This window comes from Lolium rigidum, chromosome 7 (genome assembly GCF_022539505.1).
Source record: "Lolium rigidum isolate FL_2022 chromosome 7, APGP_CSIRO_Lrig_0.1, whole genome shotgun sequence".
Taxonomy (NCBI): Eukaryota; Viridiplantae; Streptophyta; class Magnoliopsida; order Poales; family Poaceae; genus Lolium; species Lolium rigidum.
In genome coordinates, this window is record NC_061514.1 from 41,604,213 (window position 1) to 41,625,443 (window position 21,231).

Sequence of the window (21,231 nt, forward strand, 5' to 3'; positions counted from 1 at the left end):
TCTCTCCGCCAACCCTGTGCATCATAAGCGCACCAAGCACATTGAGCTTGACATACATTTTGTTCGGGAAAAGGTTGCTCTCGGTGCTGTTCGTGTGCTTCATGTACCGTCCTCTTCACAGTATGCTGATATCTTCACTAAAGGACCGCCGACTGCATTATTCCAAGAGTTTCGCTCCAATCTTCACGTCAATACTCTCCATCGTTCAGACTGCGGAGGCGTGTTAGAGAAGGACCTACACACGGCGTCCACGCCGCCTTGGAGTAGACTCCAAGAAACCTAGCAGCATACGGATATGTATTTGTGTTGTAATCATGTTGGACTTGTATTTCTTTGGCATATAAATATATGAGGGGGGAGGCCGTGACTTTGATCACGCAGCCTAAAATTCTATTCGGCTTTCACATCCAACCATCGTGCACCCGCAATGACCCACAAACGGGGTTTTTTCTTTATCTTTTCTAATACTACCATGTGGGGAGCGCTTTCGTTGCGGAAGACCCTAGCATTATGCTCGTTCCATGTTTCACAAGCAAGGTGAGAGGATATGCCCTTGCGGATAGGTCCCCCACTCCACTTGTCATTGTCCTCCACCAATGCTCGATTGTGAGACCTGGCCATTGATTAGGATATACATGTCGGCAATGCCCAGCCGCTATGTAACCCCTTGCCATATGCGCGTCGTGAAGCCGCAACTGACGAATAGGTGACACAACGATTTCGTAGCTTGCTTGCAAAGGTGGCAAAGGCCACAATTTGTCCATCCTCACTTTTCAAGGCGGTCCACCATTCAAATTCTATTTTGCGTTAAAAACCAAGAAAAAGAAACTTTGTTTTGGGTGGCGCCCACACTTGCCACACTGTTTTGTGCATGATGGAGGATGTGGAACCAATAAACTGCACCTCGTAGGCGGGGACTTGGCCGAGTATTGTCCGCTCACCGTGAGCTTCCACGAGATGTCATCATCCACATCATCAACTAGGTGTATACCTTGTAGGCAAACCAAAAGCTCAACAAATTGTGTGAGGTGCTACAAGGTTGCGAATTCGCCCAAGTTGATTCTGCTCACCCAATCATTTTCCATCATCATTTGGTTGACCTTCCATGATTTCCTCTTTGATATATCGAATATGAGGCGGTGCAATGCCCTTTGGCGCTCTCCCTCAAGCCAAGGGCCCTCCCAAAATGGGGTCTTGCAACCATTGACAATGGTGATTGTGGTTGCCGCATAAAAAAATTCATATCCTCTTTTGAGTGTAATCGCCATTGACAACAATGTGTCAGTGTTGTCTGAATATCCATGTTTGTTCGCTATACCTAAATAGTTCTAAATCAACAACATTACTTATTTCCATCTTTAATCGTGCTACCTAGATCCCATATTTGTATGATTGAGGTACAGGTAGACGTGCATGCTACTTAATGGAAAAATGTCGCTGCTGCCACTGGATATGCATGGAATGAAGGCCGAACCAAATTAAACAGCAGCTGGAAATCCGTTGAAAGGGGAGCGCAAGAGCGAAAGAACAGCTCATCAGGCCTAGAAAGGCCAGAAACAATGTGTCTTCAGAGAACAAAACAATATACAGGGAAACGACTGTGTCCATGATCCTAATGGTAAGACAGCGACAGCGAAGTATATATGTTCCGATGCTGCGCTCTGTGACTGAAATTCTGGATAGATATCTGAATCGTCAGTCGTCAATCGATCCTAGCATGTAGTATCTGCAACCGAGACGTACATGATTGGGACCTGCTAATCAAGTCCAACTTCTGAGGCCTGAACTTATCCGCTGTTGAACTTTTTTTTATAAAGGAAATATATTAATATCTGCAACCGAGACGTACATGATTCGGACCTGCTAATCAAGTCCAACTTCTGAGGCCTGAACTTATCCGCTGTTGATCTAGAACTCGCTAGCGTGTTACACGTAAACAAGAGAAATGTTCTTCTTTGTGTCGGTGGATGATAGCTGCGTCTGATTCTTAATGTATTTCCAATGCCGAATGCTCGAGATAATTTGGGGCCAGATGCGTAATTGTACTGGTTTTGGGCCCAGCTGAATGCCAACATGCCCAAGCTAATAATCCTGCGTAAGACCAGGGAAAAAACAACATTCGGCTTTGAGCTTTTCCTAATCCTACACCGACCAGATTCTTCTTCTTTTGGTTCAGCTCAGAAGGGATTTTCACAACCAATCCAATCCACACAGAATGAACTGAGAATTGTTGCAGTGTCTCTCGACAGTATATTCAGCTCCGCTTGCAGTTCATCAGAGGCGATACGCGGCTGGCTCAATGCGAAATGCTTGGTTGGAAGTGGGCCGCACACGGCCTATTATGACGGCGACAAGGACGTGCGTCGACGCAGACGCCAGCGAGGCACGGCGGAATGTCGATCGAGATCGGCCGGCGGTTGGCCCATCGCGTGCCACGCCAGGTTATTATTTTCACGCGCGCCAAGTGTCTCGCAATTTCCATTCGCGGCAAACATACATAATCGCACGCTAAGCAACAGCAAATGACCTCTATATGATTGAGTCCATTCCGTTCCAGTACAAAACGAGCCTCGATCCCCACGCCATCGCCGGCCATTGTTAGTACTACTACATCCTCGCCATCCTAGTTGATCAGCAGCGCCACCTGACCTCAAGAGTAGCAGTGTCATGGCAGAGGGATCGGCCATGTAGAAGCAGGAGAGGCAACCGGAGGTAGACGACGATGGTGGTGCACGTGGTGCTACTGGCCGTGCCGGCGGCGGCGTGCGGGTTCATGCACGCGTTCAAGCTCGCCGTGCTGCTGTGGCCGTTCAACCTCGCGCTGCCGCAGCTGCGCCAGGTGCCGCGCGTCTGCATAACGCTCCGGGCCGCGGCGTCGCACTACGCCGCCGAGCTGCGCGAGTACCTGGCCGCCGGCAACCACCGCAACTCCTACTACGACCTCCGCGGCGTCGGCGTGCAGGGACGGTCGGCGGAGCGGCTCCTCGCGCACGCCATGATCTCCCTCGTCGACATCTCCTACTGATCGATGTCGGTGGATCTGTTTGATTCTGGCCATCTGGCGGTGCACATCACCGTACTTCTTCCGTTTCGGCGGAGGTGCTTCTTGCTTCTTGGATAGGTTCGTTCAGAAATTCCTTTCGATCCTGCTGCACATAGTTTAGGCACCGTAGTTCTTCCGTTTCTTTTCCCCTGCTTTCGTCGGCTGCGGTCATCAGCTCATTGTAATGAGAAATGGTGTTTTGTGAAATGCGAAGAAGCTAAAATCAGGAGATGCTCGGTTTGCACGACATGTCACTCCCGGATCATGATCTGGCCGAGTTCTTCAGATGTATCTGAAATTAAATGCAGATAGACACTTGGTGCCAACCTTTGAACTAAAGGAGAATATCTACAGGTTTCATTGACAAAACGCATTTTATATTCCGAAAAGGAGGGAACCCACCGCGGCTCTTATAGGCGTATTTTTTTTGGCATTTGCGGCTGACAACCAGGTTTAAGTCCAAAACTGTTAGATAGCATCCTGATTTATACATACGATTTTGCTATGTCTCAGTCATCTGAAGATTTTCTTAAGTCTAAGTCATTTACAAAAAAATGTTTGAGTTGCACTTTTCTGTTAAAAAAGTACAATTGCACTTTTCTATCAGAAATGTGCAACTGAACTGAGTTGCACTTTTCTTTGAACTGCAGTTGCACTTTTCTGAGGTGACTGAGACTTAAGAAAATCTCAGTCAACTGAGACATAGACACACCCACATACTACCTCTGACTTAATTAATCGACGCCATCCCTCCCTAAAAACATGCATGGATAGGTCTCCCTCCGCGTCAATTAAATCCGACCGGAGGGAGTACATAGTTGTAAGTTAGTTTGCAACTGAATTTTTTTCAGTTACAAGTAAAATTGCAATTGAGATTTTTTTATCTACAAGCGGGAATGCAACTAACAAAAATTATTTGAACAATTAGATTTAATTCGTGATTCATGCTACTTATTAATTATAAAAATCAAATTTGATGACTTCATCTAGTAGTGGACATAGTCACACTCTTTTTCTACCATTATGCTTGACACCATGCCAAGGCGTAAAGTTGCAAGTCGCATCGCCAGATCCACGAAATCATTATCTAATTTAATGTAGATTAGTTTGCTTAATAAGTATTATGAGTAACCTAACTGATTTTAATTAGGAGGCTGACGGATCGGGCCTTCTTTGAAACCCTATAAGGACAGTTGGTCCAACTAATAAGTTCATATTTGTGAACTAACATTAAAAGATACAAACAAATAATCAACACATACACATTGGTACATATACACAAATGAATTGTAGAGTGTTAGACACATACCTTAGCTCCACCAGATGAGTTAGGAAAGACCGACAATTCTGTTCATGGGCCCAGTCGTCAGCGGGTTAATGAATCTCCTCCTTCCCCAAATCTGCAACATGGGGTTGATCGGGGAACCCACCGTCACCTTGTTCCCCCCTAGTCGCCTCTAGAGGCCACTTATTGACAAATATGCGCTGCGCCGGTGAAGGGGCAGCGGTGTTATGGTTCTTCTCGGGTCTCGGGCTCTCAGAACGGTGGTATGGACGAAGGGCGTCGTGATAGGCCTCCGTGCGGATATCGCTGGTGATTTCCCTCTCTCCCTGCGGTGGTGTCTGGTATGTCCTTCCCCACGTCTTCTCGCTGTGACCTCCGTTGTCGTATTCCTTTTCCTTGCCTCTCAACTGTGTCTTCGGCTGCTGCACCGCCTCATGCTACTCTGAACAATATATGGCCTTGTTGCCAACCCGTATCTTCCTTGGGCCAATGGGAACCTCTGGTTTAGGTCGGCGGTTACCTCTACACTGGTGTGCTGTAGCAGTTCGATGGAGGGTTTCCCATGGTGCTTTGTGCGGTCGTCGGGCATTGTTGTAACGTGCAGCTACAGCTTGGATATGATTGTCTGCTGGTTGATCGTTACCGGCGGATGGTTGTGGGCCGCGCTTATCCATTGGTGTTGTGTGGGTTCACTATTCTGTTTTTTTCAGATGTCGAGGTGTGTGGCCGTGTGTGGGTGGAGTTGGCCTCCGAGTTCGGCGATTGTGCTTCACAAGGTTGGTTGCTTTGATGCGAGTTCCAGGTTGTTTCTTCCTGCCGGAGTGGTGCGGTGGTGAGTGAAGTGGATGTATTTGGGGATTTGTGATGAGCTCTTAGGGAGACCTGCAATGCCATCGACGTCGGAGAAGAGGTCTCGCCCCCCTCCCCCCTCGTCACCCATGAGTAATTTTCGTTGTCCGTCTTCGCAGCATGCACCGAACCTACCTTCATCACCTCCTCCCTCTACCCTTTCGGATCCTAGCGGGCCCTAGGAGAATTGTTCCTGTGATGTGGCATGTTCTCTCAGCCTTTGCAGTGGTACTAACTTTCACTTCCGGAGTATCTTATGTTTGTTCTGCATCTCTGACCTGTTCATGCTTCGTCTTCAGCTCCTTGAAGTCCTCTCTAGGCGCTAGGAGTCTTCTCTCTGCTGGGGATGATTGAGGACTCGTTCCAAAGCTATGTTTTCGCAAGGTGTGAGATGGGAGAAGCGGTTGGCCGGGTGAAAGCCTTAACGGCTGGTCCGATGCCAGTGACAATGAGAACCGTGGATGCCATTCCCCTTCTTTGTGTAAAACAATATAGGGTAGATTGGTTGTGGGAGACTTGGCACACATGTGAAGGCCGTACCTTTCCATTATATAGATGAATAGATCAGTTGATTACAAGTGGATGAGGTGTTAGGTATAAACACTGGTACAAATATACACGGACATAGTGCATACGTATTCTATCACCCTTACAATGCACGTACAAGGGCAACGAGATAGGCTAGATGAATATATCAACAATTTGATCCTTTGAAGAGATGAACTTAATGTGAAGTTTCTTCTCAGAGACACGCTCATGAACAAAGTAAAAATCCACTTCAATATGTTTCTTCTTGTATGAAAGACTGGGTTAGACGACACACATTTTACACAAATGTTGTCACACAATAACACTTGAGGATGAGCCTGCATAACACCAAGCTCCTGCAACAATGACTGCACCTAGGTAAACTGTCAATTTGTAAACCGTGCATAACGAGGGATGCACTTAATAGTAGATCAATAAGGAGTGCGTGGCTCATGTAGGTATTGACACACCTTATTGACAACAAAGAAAAAATTAGGTCATGTCACTGTGAGGTACTATAAACCTCCAACCGTACTGAGAAATTGAGTAGCCTCGTCAGGGAGAGAACTTCACCATCAGTACTGCACAAACACTTAGATGATGACATATGAGTGATGGATTGAATGCACTTCAACATATCAACACATGTAAGAAGCTCAACAACATACTTGCGCTGTCGATGAATAAGACCGCCTAAAGGTGGTGGCCAGATCCGGCAATGACCTAAGTGTTTCAACTGGTAGAGGATGAAGATATCAAGTTTCTGGCGTGTTATTTCCCCTTTCTGCCATTTCTTCGTGTAGCATTTCTCTTGGTAATTAGGTGATTGATCTTCTATCATGTGCTTCTATGTAAGCTGGTATCCCCAACACAGTTTTGATGTATGTAGTATGTACTCCGACCGGTTGACGGCTTACGCTGAGATGGTGATCGTTGCCATCAAGTGAGGAGGCTTCAAGTACCAAATGTTTTTTTCTCGAGTAACACTTCTTACCGGCAAGCCCATAAATTAATGTTACCGCGAAATATCAGAAATATCGCTAATTGAATGCGTGAGTTGTTGGGAAAACTCTTAGAAAATCCTTAATCCTTAATTGGATATTAGCACGCTTTTAATCATGATATGATATGAAAATACGCAGCGAAATAAATGTAAACTTTAGCACTATTGTGTACTCGTGGATTTTCGCTCGTGTCAGAAGAAAACATATGCATTAAAAATATATGGAGAAAACATGACACTTGATGACTCTCTCCTAGCCATAGAAATGTGTTGGGTAGGAATCATGGTAAGATTGTATTGGTGGCGCTGCAGAGTGGTTAGAGGTTTAAGTTTACAACCAATTTTCTTGGACCGTGAGTGTTTGCTCCATAAGATAAGGGAGTGAGCGTTCACCCACAAGACCAATTTGAGTTTATATTTATTTTGATAATTAAGTAATATTTGATGTTATATTTTACCGAGTCTTTATTGCGACATTTTACCGAGTAAAAAAACCACCGCCTAGGCCCGGCCCAAGTACACAAATGCTTGACCTAGTTACCAAATGGGGCAACATGGACAAGCAGCCCACACCGAAGTCTTGCTGTACCACTTAATGCAGCCCAACGGTAGACACGCCAGGCATAGAATTCTAAGCCTGGTCCTCGTGCCTCGGCTCCAAACCTGCCTAGTGCCGACTGCCGAGGTGGCGGTGTGGTGTGACGACTGACGACGCAGGCGGAGCTTGCGACCTTTGCCGAACCAGGTCTTGTCACTACTCACTAGGCTGCATGCATGCCGGGCACAATCTCAGCTAGGCAACAGCAACATCACTAATCTATAGCACTAATCCTAGCATCCTTAATGTCTCGGAGTAGGGATTTGCTCTCATGATGTTCGTCAACTTCCGGACAACCTCCTGGTCCAGTTGCTTGGTAGCTTCCTTGCGATGGGTTAGGCTGGGATCGTCGTCGTAGAAGTACAACTGCAGATGTTCAGGACGAGAGCCGGGCCCGAAAGAATGCACGTTACGGTACAAAGAGCCGTTCGCCCGGAATGTGTAAACCCCGGAGCTCATATTCGTGCAGTTGTTATCGAGGGTGACGCCAAGCGTTGTGAAGGCGAAGTGGCCATTGAAGAATCGGATACTCTGTCAAAAATGTCGAGAGTCCGCATCCGCGCTGGACCATAACCTCATGAGCTCCGGGATAGGACGTTGTTCAGCCGGTCCGATCTGGCCATTTCGATAGCGAGAAACCAGGGGGCTCATGCTCAAACCTCTTGGCCTTGCAGTTTATGCAATCTGGTACTTTCTCCAACATGTGCGTGTTGTCTGGTAGGTTTGAGTACACAAAGTCAAAAGGATCGACTGAGCCCACGCCGGATTCGTCTGACGGATCATCGATTTCCACGCCATCATCGTCAGAACCTACAGGCATAGCGTGTCACAGACATGTCAATGATACCGCGAAGGAAGGCAACAATGTCGCCTAAAACAGCTGGAAGACGTACCTTCACCGGCAAACATGCAGTACTCCTCGTCGTTGGGTTCGTCAGCGATGGCATTGTCGTCAATGATACCGCTAAGGAATGCATCAATGTCGCATGTAACATTTTTGAGGCGTTAACCATCACCTATTATTGCGTGAGTAAATATGGGTGTATATTACCATCAGTCCCGAGGGTATACGCCGGTGTGCTCGTTGAAGGGGAGGCAGGAGTAGAATCAGCTGTGATAGGTGAGGAGCGTTTCATGACTTCCGGGTTGACAGCTGCATCTGGGCGTGGCATTGCGATGGATTGAGCACATGGGGTGTTCCGCCTAGCCTTGGTGTTTGCTTTGCGTCGATCCCGCGCTGCCTCCCTCCTATCTTGAGACATTCCCTGCCTACGTGCTCTTTGGTTTGTATTGATGGTTTGTCGCTGCGCACTTGTTAGATTGCGCCTACTATCTCTTCGACATGCGTTCTCTTGTTCCCGCTCAGCAGTTGTTGCCACTGTCCTGTTTGCGCGTCTATTTGCATTAATCTCTTGCCTCTCCTGAAGAGTTAATCGTTGTCGACGAGCTCTTTGACGTTCACGTGATGTTTGTTGACTTTGAGGTTGTCTGTCTGCAATGATGATATACAGTTTGTGCTTTTCAGTATTATAAATACACACAGCTATATTTCAATAATACACATATTCAATTGGTTTCATGTCATACCGTTTGAGCTACCCTCAGGCGATGGAGTGCCTCCTATTGTGAGTGTACTTTGAGTTGCAATGGGAAGTCTCATTTGAGCTCGTATGTCTGCGTTTGATGTATACCGTTAACGATGATAATGCATCCTGAAATTTATGCAGTGAAATAAGCTAAGTCAAAGGACATACCGTTTGAGCTTTTCCCAACCAATGGAGTTCCTCTTATTGTGAGGTTACTTTGAGTTGGAAATGTCCACGCCAATGGTGTCTGATCATCATCGTCGATGACGAAGCTGTCTTATCTGCCAGTGGTTCACGTATGAAAAATCCCGTTTGTGGGCGTGACAAACCAATGGCTTGTGATCGGTTTGAAGAGCCATTCTCAGCAACCACTGTCGACATGGGCACATCAGCTTATCATTGACAATGTTCAAAACCATTTAGCAAGGTGCACTGATATACATACCATTTTTTCCTTTATCAATTAGTTGATTAGGAAAGTGTGACATTTTATGACATGCAAATAAGAAAAGAAAAACAAGTCACTGAATGTAATAGGCAATGCTCCTGGTAGGCGTCCTTAATGTCTGTTCTATAGTTTAAAAGATATGATGACATCAAGCAATAGTTACACCTCTGTTCTATAGTTAATTTGAGAAATATGATCACATAAAGCAATAGTTTAACCCATTCTGCATCTATACTGCAGGAAACGACTTCTTCCACTGTTCTATTGGTATTACTTCCACAATAGCCTACTTATGCACCTAGGTTTGTTTTATCTATCTTCCTCAATAAGGTTCTATTTTGTGCCAGATTCGCGTTTTGAGATGCAGGACGTGTAACTGCTAACACAGGGCTACTTCTCCATGGCTACTTGATCGTTTTATCTCTACTAAGGTTCTATTTTCTCCCTCAACGTGCTGCTCATCATGATCGATTCTGCCCAAAGAGGATCTGTGAAAGTTCTTTTAAGAGGAACCTGGCTAGTGAAGACGGCAGGCTTGGCGAGGAAGGTCTTTTTACTCGATGGCGACTTTGTTCAGCGAGCTTTTTACTCGATGGAGACTTTGGTCAGCGAGCTTTTTACTCGATGGCGACTTTGGTCAGCGAGATGAAGAAGACGGCTGACAGCGACTTTGTTCTTTTAAGAGGAACCTGGCTAGTGAAGACGGCAGGCTTGGCGACAAAGGTCTTTTTACTCGATGGCGACTTTGGTCAGCGAGATGAAGAAGACGACTGGCAGTGACTTTGGTCAGCGCGATGAAGATGACGGCCAGCAGCGACCCTGGTTTTGGTCAGCGAGATGAAGAAGACGGCTGACAGCGACTTTGGTCAGCGCGATGAAGACGACGGCCAGCAGCGATACTGGTTGTGGTCAGCGTGATGAAGACGACACTGGTTGTGGTCAGCGTGATGAAGACGACAGTGCCATTTCAAAAGCTACGCCTAATGGTGTGTTAGTTGAGAAATAGTAGGTGTTTGTTGTGCCATTTGAAATTTTGAAAAGCTACGCCTAATGGTGTGGAGTTGTTTGTTATCCACGGGCTGGTATTTCTCCTCTTAGTTGAGAAATAGTAGGTGTTTGTTGTGCCATTTGAAATTTTGAAAAGCTACGCCTAATGGTGTGGAGTTGTTTGTTATCCACGTTACACGGGCTGGAGTTGCTTTGTTAGTTGCGTTTTTTTCAAGATTGCGTTGCGTTGAGATAAGACGTGGGAGGTATTATTGTCCATCCTGAAAATGTGACACCAGGCATTCACCGGTTTGCTCTTAATAGTAGAAATTTGATGTTATATTTTACCGAGTCTTTATTGCGACATTTTACCGAGTAAAAAAACCACCGCCTAGGCCCGGCCCAAGTACACAAATGCTGGACCTAGTTACCACATGGGGCAACATGGACAAGCAGCCCACACCGAAGTCTTGCTGTACCACTTAATGCAGCCCAACGGTAGACACGCCAGGCCTAGAATTCTAAGCCTGGTCCTCGTGCCTCGGCTCCAAACCTGCCTAGTGCCGACTGCCGCGGTGGCGGTGTGGTGTGACGACTGACGACGCAGGCGGAGCTTGCGACCTTTGCCGAACCAGGTCTTGTCACTACTCACTAGGCTGCATGCATGCCGGGCACAATCTCAGCTAGGCAACAGCAACATCACTAATCTATAGCACTGGATGCACGCTGCCAGTGCCAATTGTTAGTTTTCAAAATCGCGGTCAAAGGAAGCAATCTAATTGAACACAGGGGCCCCGGATGGATTTGACGAGCAAAGTCATACACATACCGGCTCGTCTTACTTTATTACTACAAAATCACCAGTAGGAGTGATCAGGCTGAATTAAGTTAGTGTCTGAGGTGACAGGGGCCGGCGCACACGGCGATGATTGCCGAGAGCGTGAGGGATATGCATGGGTATGTAGGTAGATCAAATCGGCCCCGACAGCCGCGTGTCGCGATCCACTCAACACCTCAAGGCAAGTCCCGACGCCGGCGTATAGACGCCATGATTTCACCGGCCGCCGTGACCTAGGCCGTGCCGCCCGTACATAGGCGCTGCATCTGCATGCGTATATGCATGGGCCATGATCGGCCGGGCCACCCTTGCCGGCGAGCGAGCCATGTTGCAGCATCCATGAGCACTGCCCAGAGCAACGGTGGCCAACCTCTCTGTTTGCCATGCAGGCATCTTTCATCTTTGATGACTTTGCCTCATTCCCCACCACCCTCCACCGTGTTCAGTAGCTTCAAGCGGCACACACATACTTAGAGGTGGGAACTCGTAGTGGATAATTAAAATTATTCGTTCCTCAAAAAAATTAAAATTATTCGGCATTTGTATTCGCGCAATCAAAAATGGGTGTGTGTCTCAGTTGACTGAGAATTTCGGAAGTCTCAGTCACCTCAGAAAAGTGCAACTGCAGTTAAGAAAAATGTGCAACTCGGATCAGTTGCACTTTTCTAGTAGAAAAGTGCTAGAAAAGTGCGATTGCACTTTTTTGACAGAAAAGTGCAACTCAAGTGCATTTTTATGGGTGACTGAGACTTAAGGAATTCTCAGTTAACTCAGACCTAGCAAATCAGATCAAAAATGGGTATGGAAATATCCGAATCCGGATGACAATGAAAAATGGATGTGGCCAATATTCGGATCCATTTTGCAAACACAAACAGAAAATATGGTGTTGAATTTTGAATAAAATGTAGACATGGTAATAATATATCCTTATCTAAATAAAATTATGTTAACCAATTTTAGTAATTCTAGCTTAATATGCCAATCACCCAACCTTAGAAATTAACCAAGTTGCCAACATAATCTTCTTTGATTGAACATGAACTATTGTGTGTTATAACAATAATTACATTTTATACGTCTATCGATTGGTTTTTCCTCATATAAACCGCTCGGGTTATAGGTGTCTCCCTAACACACCCGTGTGGTGTTCGGGTGCAATTTCTCATATAAACTGGATCAACTCTCTTCTTCTATTATGAATACTAGGAAAAAGACCCGTGCGTTGCACTGGAAATAAAACAACCGTTTAACTGTCAAGAAAGCATTTTAACAATTTATCTTTGTTGCAACATAGTGTGAATTTCCTAGTACCTAATAATAAATAAAAATAAAAGATTTTTAGTGCTTTCATCCATTTGTTTCCGTCGTCCTTTCATCCATCACTTTGACCAATTGTGCCTTGATAAAGTCGCAAAAAATTGTTCTCCCTCGCCCTTGCGACCTCGCACCAGGAAAAAGGATCCAATGATAGAAACCCAAGGAAAATTGGCGCAATCGAGCCATGCCGTGCGCAGGAAAATCGAATAGGATGCTAGGAAAACCAGCAAAGGGAGTCATTCCTAGGTTGTCACAAAAAAATATGGTGTTGAATTTTGAATAAAATGTAGACATGGTAATAATATATCCTTATCTAAATAAAATTATGTTAACCAATTTTTTAATTCTAGCTTAATATGCCAATCACCCATCCTTAGAAATTAACCAAGTTGCCAACATAATCTTCTTTGATTGAACATGAACTATTGTGTTCTATAGCAATCAATAGATTTTATACGTCTATTGATTGGTTTTTCCTCATAAACCGCTCGGGTTATAGGTGTCTCCCTAACAAACCCGTGTGGTGTTCGGGTGCAATTTCTCATATAAACTGGATCAACTCTCTTCTTCTATTATGAATATGTGGGAGTTCACAGTCCTCTAACGAGGTTTGATTAAAAGAAATCTCTCTATCATTTCACAGTTGACTTATTATAAGTCAAAACGTACTCTATTATTTATTTATAATTGTGTACGTTCCGGATTGAGGAAATATCCTATCCGTATCCGAGTAAAATCCACTCCGCACTCTTGTTTAACAATATATGTATTCATTTTGAAAATATGAAAATGGAATGTGGAAAGATATGCACTATCCGAGCCGTATCCGATTCCTTTCCACCGTTTCCATGCAGTTTACTCGCGTCAGTCAGCACGCGGCGAGGACTGAGGTTGCATGAAGTAGCTTTTTCTCTTTTCCGGAGCTTTTGGCATTTCACAGCTTTATCGGGATTGGCAAATTCTTTTCAGTAATTTCAGCATACATACATGATCCATGCATGCATGAATTTATATGGGCTGTTTCGCTACGTACGCTAGCTGATTCCTCTTCCTCAGGTACTCTATCTAGCTAATGCCATTATTTACGTATGTACGTTAGATCATTGTTGTCTGAGACCGACTAGACGGGTCCGACACCGCATGGTGCGCCCATCGCGTAAACTGGCTGCACGCAGACATGCATATATAGACATATAGCTAGTTGCGTAGTGACACACTACAAAGCCACAAGCCTGATCAGTGATCAGGAGTTGACCGCTCCATGTCTATATATGGTACAAGTTCGATCCATCCATCCTTGTCTAATAACCTATAAAAATAGCAGTATGTCATTTACAAGGAAGAAGCATATGTGCATGGCATGCACCTCGATTTCATGGCTGTACCCAGCAGCTTTTCCACGAGAATGATGTTTGCGTCTATGCGTAGTAACCACGTATCATTAGCTAGCTAGGGATGGGCTTTACTTACACCCGCAGCTGCAGTTCAGTACGCACATCGACCTGATGGCCATGCTGGCCACCAGAGCCTCTTTTAGCAGGTGTTTCAGGAAAGCGATGCGTAACAAGGACAGCACTGTACGTTTTTATGCCATGGCCATGCGGCGATCGACCAGTTAGGAGGAATATTATTTTGAGCTTTTTTTCTTCAAAAAGAGCATATATACTACAGTCGATCGAGCTGTGGGGCTCTGTTCATCTGCAGTGTCATGTTCCGAGTTCGACGTTAGATGGGGGCGCTAACTCCCAGGTCAACCTAAGCATCATCATTCTCGTTCTCGCTTTCATCTGCATGCTCCTTTTCCAATCATATATATCGTGTTACCCCTTCGCTCATGGCAGAGATATGGAGGCCGAGTTTTTTATTGTCTCTTCACTAGCTAGCTAGTCATGTCAAGCTATATATAGCTATAAGTATCAAGATATCAACCCAAATCTTTAGAGATTATGGTAATGTATTTTAGATGTGCTTTGCATCGGGGGGTTACATATAGATGATGCGCGATCGTACGTACTAAGATCTTGGGGTGCACGACCATCCATGCAGAGATAGATAGAGTAGACAGTAAGTAAGCTAGGTTCAGTGAAGGAGGACTCCATAGGGCGGGGTTAGGCGATCGCCCGACCTCAGTCGCTGCCGCTAGTACTGCTAACCTGTTCAAAAAACTTTGCTCCCACGAATATAGGTTAGACCTCTAAGTAGTTGGATAGGATGAGCTTAGGATTAGGAACAACTAGCTCCCGATTGGATGAACTGATTTTGATATCAATAAGAAAATAGATAGATTGATTTATACCAGAGGCATATGTCTTAGCTCCGCTCGGCTCATTCAACACCCTGTGACGAGCCGAGGCAGATGATGAAAAAGTAGGAGCACACATATAGGTTTCCTTTTCTCATACTCATTGACAAGGGATTAACTTGTCAATGCCTACGGATTGTAGACTAGGGTTTAGTTGGAAGTAGAGGGCAAGTAGATCTCGAGGGTTTCAGCCGAAAAGTACTCGACACTAGAAAATTAGGGTTGTGTTGACAATGAATCGATGCTTTCTTCGTCCCTCGACTCCCCCTTATATAGGAGGCGGAGTCGAGGGTTTCGTATTACACACGGTTACATATTCCGGGAGACTCTCTGAGTTCCACCCGTAGATTTACAAGTCCTTATTCCTATTACGACTCTATGTTTCCAAACTATTTCTTAACTGGGCTTCCGGGCTTCATAAATCTTCGGATCGTGGGCCTTCGGTAAACCCCGGGTACCTTCTCCGGCAGGCCCATTGGGGATGCCTATGTCAGTAGCCCCCGAGATTTTGCTTGAATCGGAGAATCAGGGAAAATCTCCAACTTTATAATTTCACTATAACTTCTTCGAATTGACACAACTCCTTTGAGTTGATCACATATTTTTAAACATCCAAATCATATATTGTACAGGTATAACGGTAATTGAGGCTAGTTCATCTGACGGATCAGGTACTAGTTAACTACTCTTGTGGCAAACCACCAACACCTACTTCAAGATCACGTCCCTGGACATGATCTCGGGATACTGACGTAATTCGACATGCGCCGCTTAAGATCTTACCAAATGTCGAATTCCAGTCATAGTTTTATCGGGTACCTAACGCGTCAGTTAGGATTTTTCTTCGCATCTGTTGACACGGAAAAAAGTAGCTAAGCGCCATCAGAGACGGTGCCACGCCGCACAGGACGGATCCCGGGGTCTTACCTTCGCAAAGTATTGTGGCATTCAGAGATTTAATGTGCGACTGAGGCACTCTGAGAATATATTGTCGAGTGCTTTTTCGGCTGTTGGAATAGCACATTTATTCGAGTCAACGGATGACTTGTATATTTTTTATCTTGTCCTCCCGATGGGAGTATATGAAGAGTTATTTGCATAACTCGAAATATGTTGTAACACCCCAAATTTTAAAACAAAGAGAAAATGAATTTCCCTTTTTCCAAATTTTGGAACCAACAAAAACTTTTATTAAATAAGGTGCTATGCATAGTGCTCTTGCTTGATAAGTATATTCTTGCCAAAATTCTTTTGTGAACTACTTTGAAATGTTCTTAAACCCTAAACCTCACCCTTCTTTTTCTTCTTCCAAAAGAAAACAATACAAAAAGGTTTCATTTAAAAAGAAAAGGCCTAGGGAAGCCTATGGCTATTTTTGCAAATGATAAACTTGCTTTGTCTACCATGTGTAGAGGGTTTGAAATACTTCAACAAACCTAACCTAGGGCTTACCACCCAAATCTTTGATGAAACAAAAAGAAAACAAAATTAGACATGGAGGCATATGTGGCACATAGCCATAATGGCAAATCTTGCCCTATGCCCTCATACCTTACCCAAATGGTTTGATTTTTGTTTCAAACTCAATCTAACTCCAATTGGACCCTAACACATGCTCACTTGGAGCAAGTGAACCAAAATAGAAAAAAATAGGAAAAACCCAATTCAACACACACATGTGCTTATGGACATTTTACAAAACTTTGATCTAGGCCAATTGGGCTTGTGCCATTGTTTGTAGAATGTTACTAAACACTTTTTGCACACTTTTTGAACCAAAGAAACCTAAATCAAATCAAGAGAAAATCAAAAACTAAGTCACATATGATAATGGTCATATGTGCCACTTTTAAAATCTTACCCACTTTGAGCCTCTTTATTAAGAGTTTTCTAAAGAAAACTTTGCCAACTCTTTGGACCTCATCCAAGACAACATCAAAGTGAACAACTTTGCTCATGACCACCCCTGCAAATTCCTTTCCAAATTCAAACTAGGATCCAGCAAAGTTGGGACTTTGAATCAGATTCTAGTTTCTCCCCTATTTGAAATTTTGCAATTCTTTTTAATTTTTTAAAACCACCGCCACCAATGTGTGTCTCTGGTCATTTGCAACAAGTCCAACCAAGCCATTTTCAAATTTTGAAATTGCATTGCATAGGTCACATTTTACAAAACACTTGGAATTCAAATCTACCCAAATCTGATTTCACTATTTGCAATAGTGTTTGGCCAAACCTTTATCACCACTTGGTCCTCTCTTGTCCCCTGGTCCCCTCCGGCACCAGTGCATCTAGTTTGAACCCTAGCAATGGCAATACATGGCCTAGCCATTGGCATGTCGGCCATGCTCACCATGCTCATGCCCTAGCTCACCCCTCTCCTCTCTAGCCATGCAAAACTTGTCTCCGAGCCCCACCTTGCTCCCCTGTACCAGCCTAGCTTAGCCATTGTCGGAGAGGAACCCTGCCCCGCTGGGAACGCACCATGCCCCGACGCGCCCAGAACCGGCCAGACGCACGCCGGACACGCTCTGGACGTGTCAGAGCGTCGACGTGCGCCGTCGAGCCAGGCCCCCTCTCGCCCTCTCTCTTCGCACACACGCTCCCCTGGATGACCGCAACCCGCCAGACACGCCCCTTTGCCCACGCGAGCACTGCCACCGTTGACATCATCGCCGTTCTCCCGCCATCGTGTCGCACGGCATCGACATCGCCCTAGAAGTACCGACCACCCCCGTCCTCGCCATCATGCTCCCTAGCCTCACCTAGACACCGCCTACCTAGCTCTGCCCTCGCCTTGAGATTCTTTGTAGAATTAATGTGACAAAAAGAACAAGGCAGGGACTTTTCCAACTTCAAACAATTATTAAAAATCAACCAAAAATGCTTTTGAGTTGTTTCCACCTCTCATACATCACATTTCACCTATACTACATGTTTATGCAAAAATATGACATGGTTACTTTGAGTGATCATGGCCTAAAGTAAATAAAGGACTTTATTGCTATTCTAGTCAATTGATATTGTCCAAAACTATTATGTAAATCATATGAGGGGTTTTCCCTCATTTAAATCTTGTCCCAAGTAACTTAGTATGAGTTAGTACCTCCGGTTTACATAATCTCATATTGAGTTAGTTGGTGATATTAAATCATAATGATGGTAGTGTTAAATTGCATGAGGTGCTCTACCTCATTTAAATCATTTTCCCAAATGATGATTATGAATGGTTGACCTTGGTCAACATGGATTCATATATTATTCAATTGAGGAGATTAAATCTTAACAAGATTCAATGAGAGGAAATTATTTCCTCAAAGACTTAAAGAGAAACCCTAAAGTAGTATTTGTAATGAGAGGAAATTATTTTCTCTTAAGAAAAAAACAAAGCCAACTCACATGCTAGTAAGTGTGGAATGATAGAATAGTTTGTGTGAACCTTTGGTGTGCTTAGAATAGCTCTTAAGCTTGTTTGGTGATTGTTACCTCGTATCCGTTTTAGAAGTTAGCACAGAGGAGTACCTGGAGGAGGAGGTCTACCACCAAGAAGAGGAAGACCACTTTGACCAGTACACCAACCAAGGCAAGCTTATATTCTTGCAAGTGCAAAGCTCTCCTTGAGCAAGGCACCATTACTTTACTTTATGTGCAATGAGCCCATCCCAAGTTTTTTATCTTACAAGTTTTGGTTTATCAAAGTACTTTTTGATTCATGAATCACTTGGTCTAGCTAGATAAGTAGTCAAGAGTATCACACTTAGCCTACCAAGCTTTCAGGCTAGATAGAATCCTCATGACTAGTGGCTAGTGCTAATTAAAATGTGACTACTCTAGATGGGAACTTGTGAGTTTAAACTGAATTTGAAAACCTTGGAATGATGAGTCATTCTATTGAAAGATTTTTGAAGGTGAATATGACTTGGTGAAATTTACCAAAACTGATAGTTGGGTTTGAATGTGATACCTTTCCAATATTTGAGTACCCCCACAATACCAGATTATGGGTAGGGCTTAACTGGAAGTTTATACATCTTAGTATGGGTTCCCTCTGAACAAGCATCATAGGGGTTATGCCAAGGCTGCCTCCATTGCAAGTTAAATGATGTGAATTGAGGTGAATGTACGGCCCAAGCCCTGTGCAGTTCCCAGGTTGATAGTTGGTCTTCACTGGGAGGCCAAGCTCATGGGGAGAGGTACCTATATTAGGGTATGTAAGTGAAAGGTTATGGTTGATGATCCGCGTACTGAGTTACGATGATTCAGGGATTGCCCCTGACGGATGTAATCAAATGTTGTGGCACAAGTGTGCAACCTCTGCAGAGTGTAAATCTATTCGAATAGTCGTGTCCACGATTACGGACGGTTGGAAAGGCCATACTGTACCAGTTGTCGGTTGTTTTATTTAAAATGGGTTGATGAATTTGAATGGTGACTTGACTTGAATCACAACTGAGTTGTGGGAATGACACTAATGTTCCCACTTGAGTTAGTTAGCAATGAAGAGTCTTTTATGAAATACTTGTGAACTAAAATTGGCTTTATGCAAATAAAACTAGAGCTTAGCACCCCTTTAGTATAATTGTTAGTACTTACTTTAGTATTAGTTTGCGAGTGCTTTAAAGTACTCACGGTTGTGTCCCTGGCTATTCCAATGGCCAGAATATGAGGAGGAACAACAGTATCAAGATGACGACAACCAAGACGTCTACGACAACTAGGAGTCTGCTAACGTCAAACGTTGGCCTGTGGACTAAGTAGTCCATTTCCGTTACGCTTCCGCTATGTAATATGTTCGTGGATCAATAGATCAACTATTTGTGTAATATGGATCAGGTGATCTGAATTTGTAAGACGACTATGGTTTGTAATGAATGATGAATTATGATATCGACTGTTATGTCTCGCAACAACAATCTTCCTGGGATTGCGATGTATGGCATAATAGGTACCTGGACTTAAAAATCCGGGTGTTGACAAGTTGGTATCAGAGCCATTGTTTGACCTTAGGAGACCCTAGTTAGAACGAACGTCTGAAAAACTTAGTTTCAAAACCAATGAAGTGAATATTTATGAAAACCTATTCTCTCTCTTACCTTGGAGATCATTTCAAAATGAGAAATTCATGCTCTACTTTTCCTTGAAAATTCTACATAAAAGTTTGCACACTTGCTCACTTCTCTAACTTACTCATCCAAATTGCTCACAGATGGAGTACACCTGCAAGTCCTATCAGCTTGGCCACGGAGGAAACCTAATGTTCGAGAAGGATTTGAAGCAACTAGTTGAATATTTAGGACGCCCGTATCCCGAGTTCTTCGGAATACCCCTCAATAATCACTCAGGAGGACCACCTCGGTGGGAAGTTACTGCAGATCTGCGAAGAAAGCTTGGAGCCCCAATATGGGAAACCATTTGGTTTTCTGTAACGGGAAACACTTGGAAGGAAGGACTAGTCAGAGCTATGCAAGAAGAAATTGCCCGTCTGTGTGGACAAAATGAGAACAGGATCCAGAACACTCGCTTTATCTACTACCCGAGACATGATCTCATGGGAAGACCAATGACCATGCCACCGCACACGGAGATGAACCACTATGTAGCACACCTGGACTTCATGTTGTACAAGACCCGCAAGGAGTTGGGCAACGCCCTCACCTTTCGCCAAGCATATCAACCGTGAAGACAAAGACTCCACCCTGAAGAGTAGTATCACCCAAGCACTTGAGTAGGTGTGAGTTGTATCGGGATTCCCTTGTATCGTAGAGCGAATGAATGGTTCTTCAAACCAACAGTGTGTTAGATTTGTATCATGGTGATGCTTGGTATGAATGAAAAAGTGTTGATGGTTTTTACGCCCTCAACACTACTCAACTTTTCAAGTTATGAACTTTTTAAACTTTAACCAAACAAACCATAGTAATTTCCCTCTTATCTTATCATCTATCTCAATGTTCAGATGGCCCCACCAACCCGCAGCACCAACCAGGATGCAATGATGCAGATGTTGCAGATGATGATGGCAGACCGAGAAGCCGAGAGGGCTGAACGACAAGCCAACATTGCCGCACTGCAGCAGATAGCCCAGAACTATCAAGGCCATGGAAACCATGATCACCCTGGATCCAAACTGAAGAACTTCCAGAACACCAACCCACCCATGTTCAGCAAAACAGAAGAGCCCCTAGATGCTGATGACTGGCTCCAGACAATGGAGAACAACCTAGAAGTTGCGGGAGTAGAAGCCGCAGAGAAAGTACTATTCGCCACCCACTACCGGTCAGGACCTGCAAGAGCCTGGTGGACCAGCGCCCGCGCAATGAATGCGGGGAAAATGATGACCTGAGAAGACTTCAAGACCAAATTCAGCAAATACCATGTGCCCCAAGTACTGATCAAGAAGATGAGAGACGAGTTCCGCGAACTCAAACAAGGAAGGATGTCCGT

The 21,231-nt window shown here is 44.5% G+C and overlaps 1 protein-coding gene across 1 annotated transcript; it reads left to right on the plus strand.

Moving 5' to 3' along the window:
• Positions 1-2,468: 2,468 nt before the first annotated feature.
• On the plus strand, positions 2,469-3,382 carry LOC124677743. Its single transcript, XM_047213704.1, has one exon. The coding sequence runs from the start codon at positions 2,723-2,725 to the stop codon at positions 3,023-3,025; it is 303 nt and encodes a 100-aa protein (XP_047069660.1). The 5' UTR covers positions 2,469-2,722; the 3' UTR covers positions 3,026-3,382.
• Positions 3,383-21,231: the final 17,849 nt, after the last annotated feature.

What these genes read in the sequence shown, in the direction of transcription:
- LOC124677743 (XM_047213704.1), top strand. Translation starts at nt 2,723, where the DNA reads ATGGTGGTGCACGTGGTGCTACTGGCCGTGCCGGCGGCGGCGTGCGGG.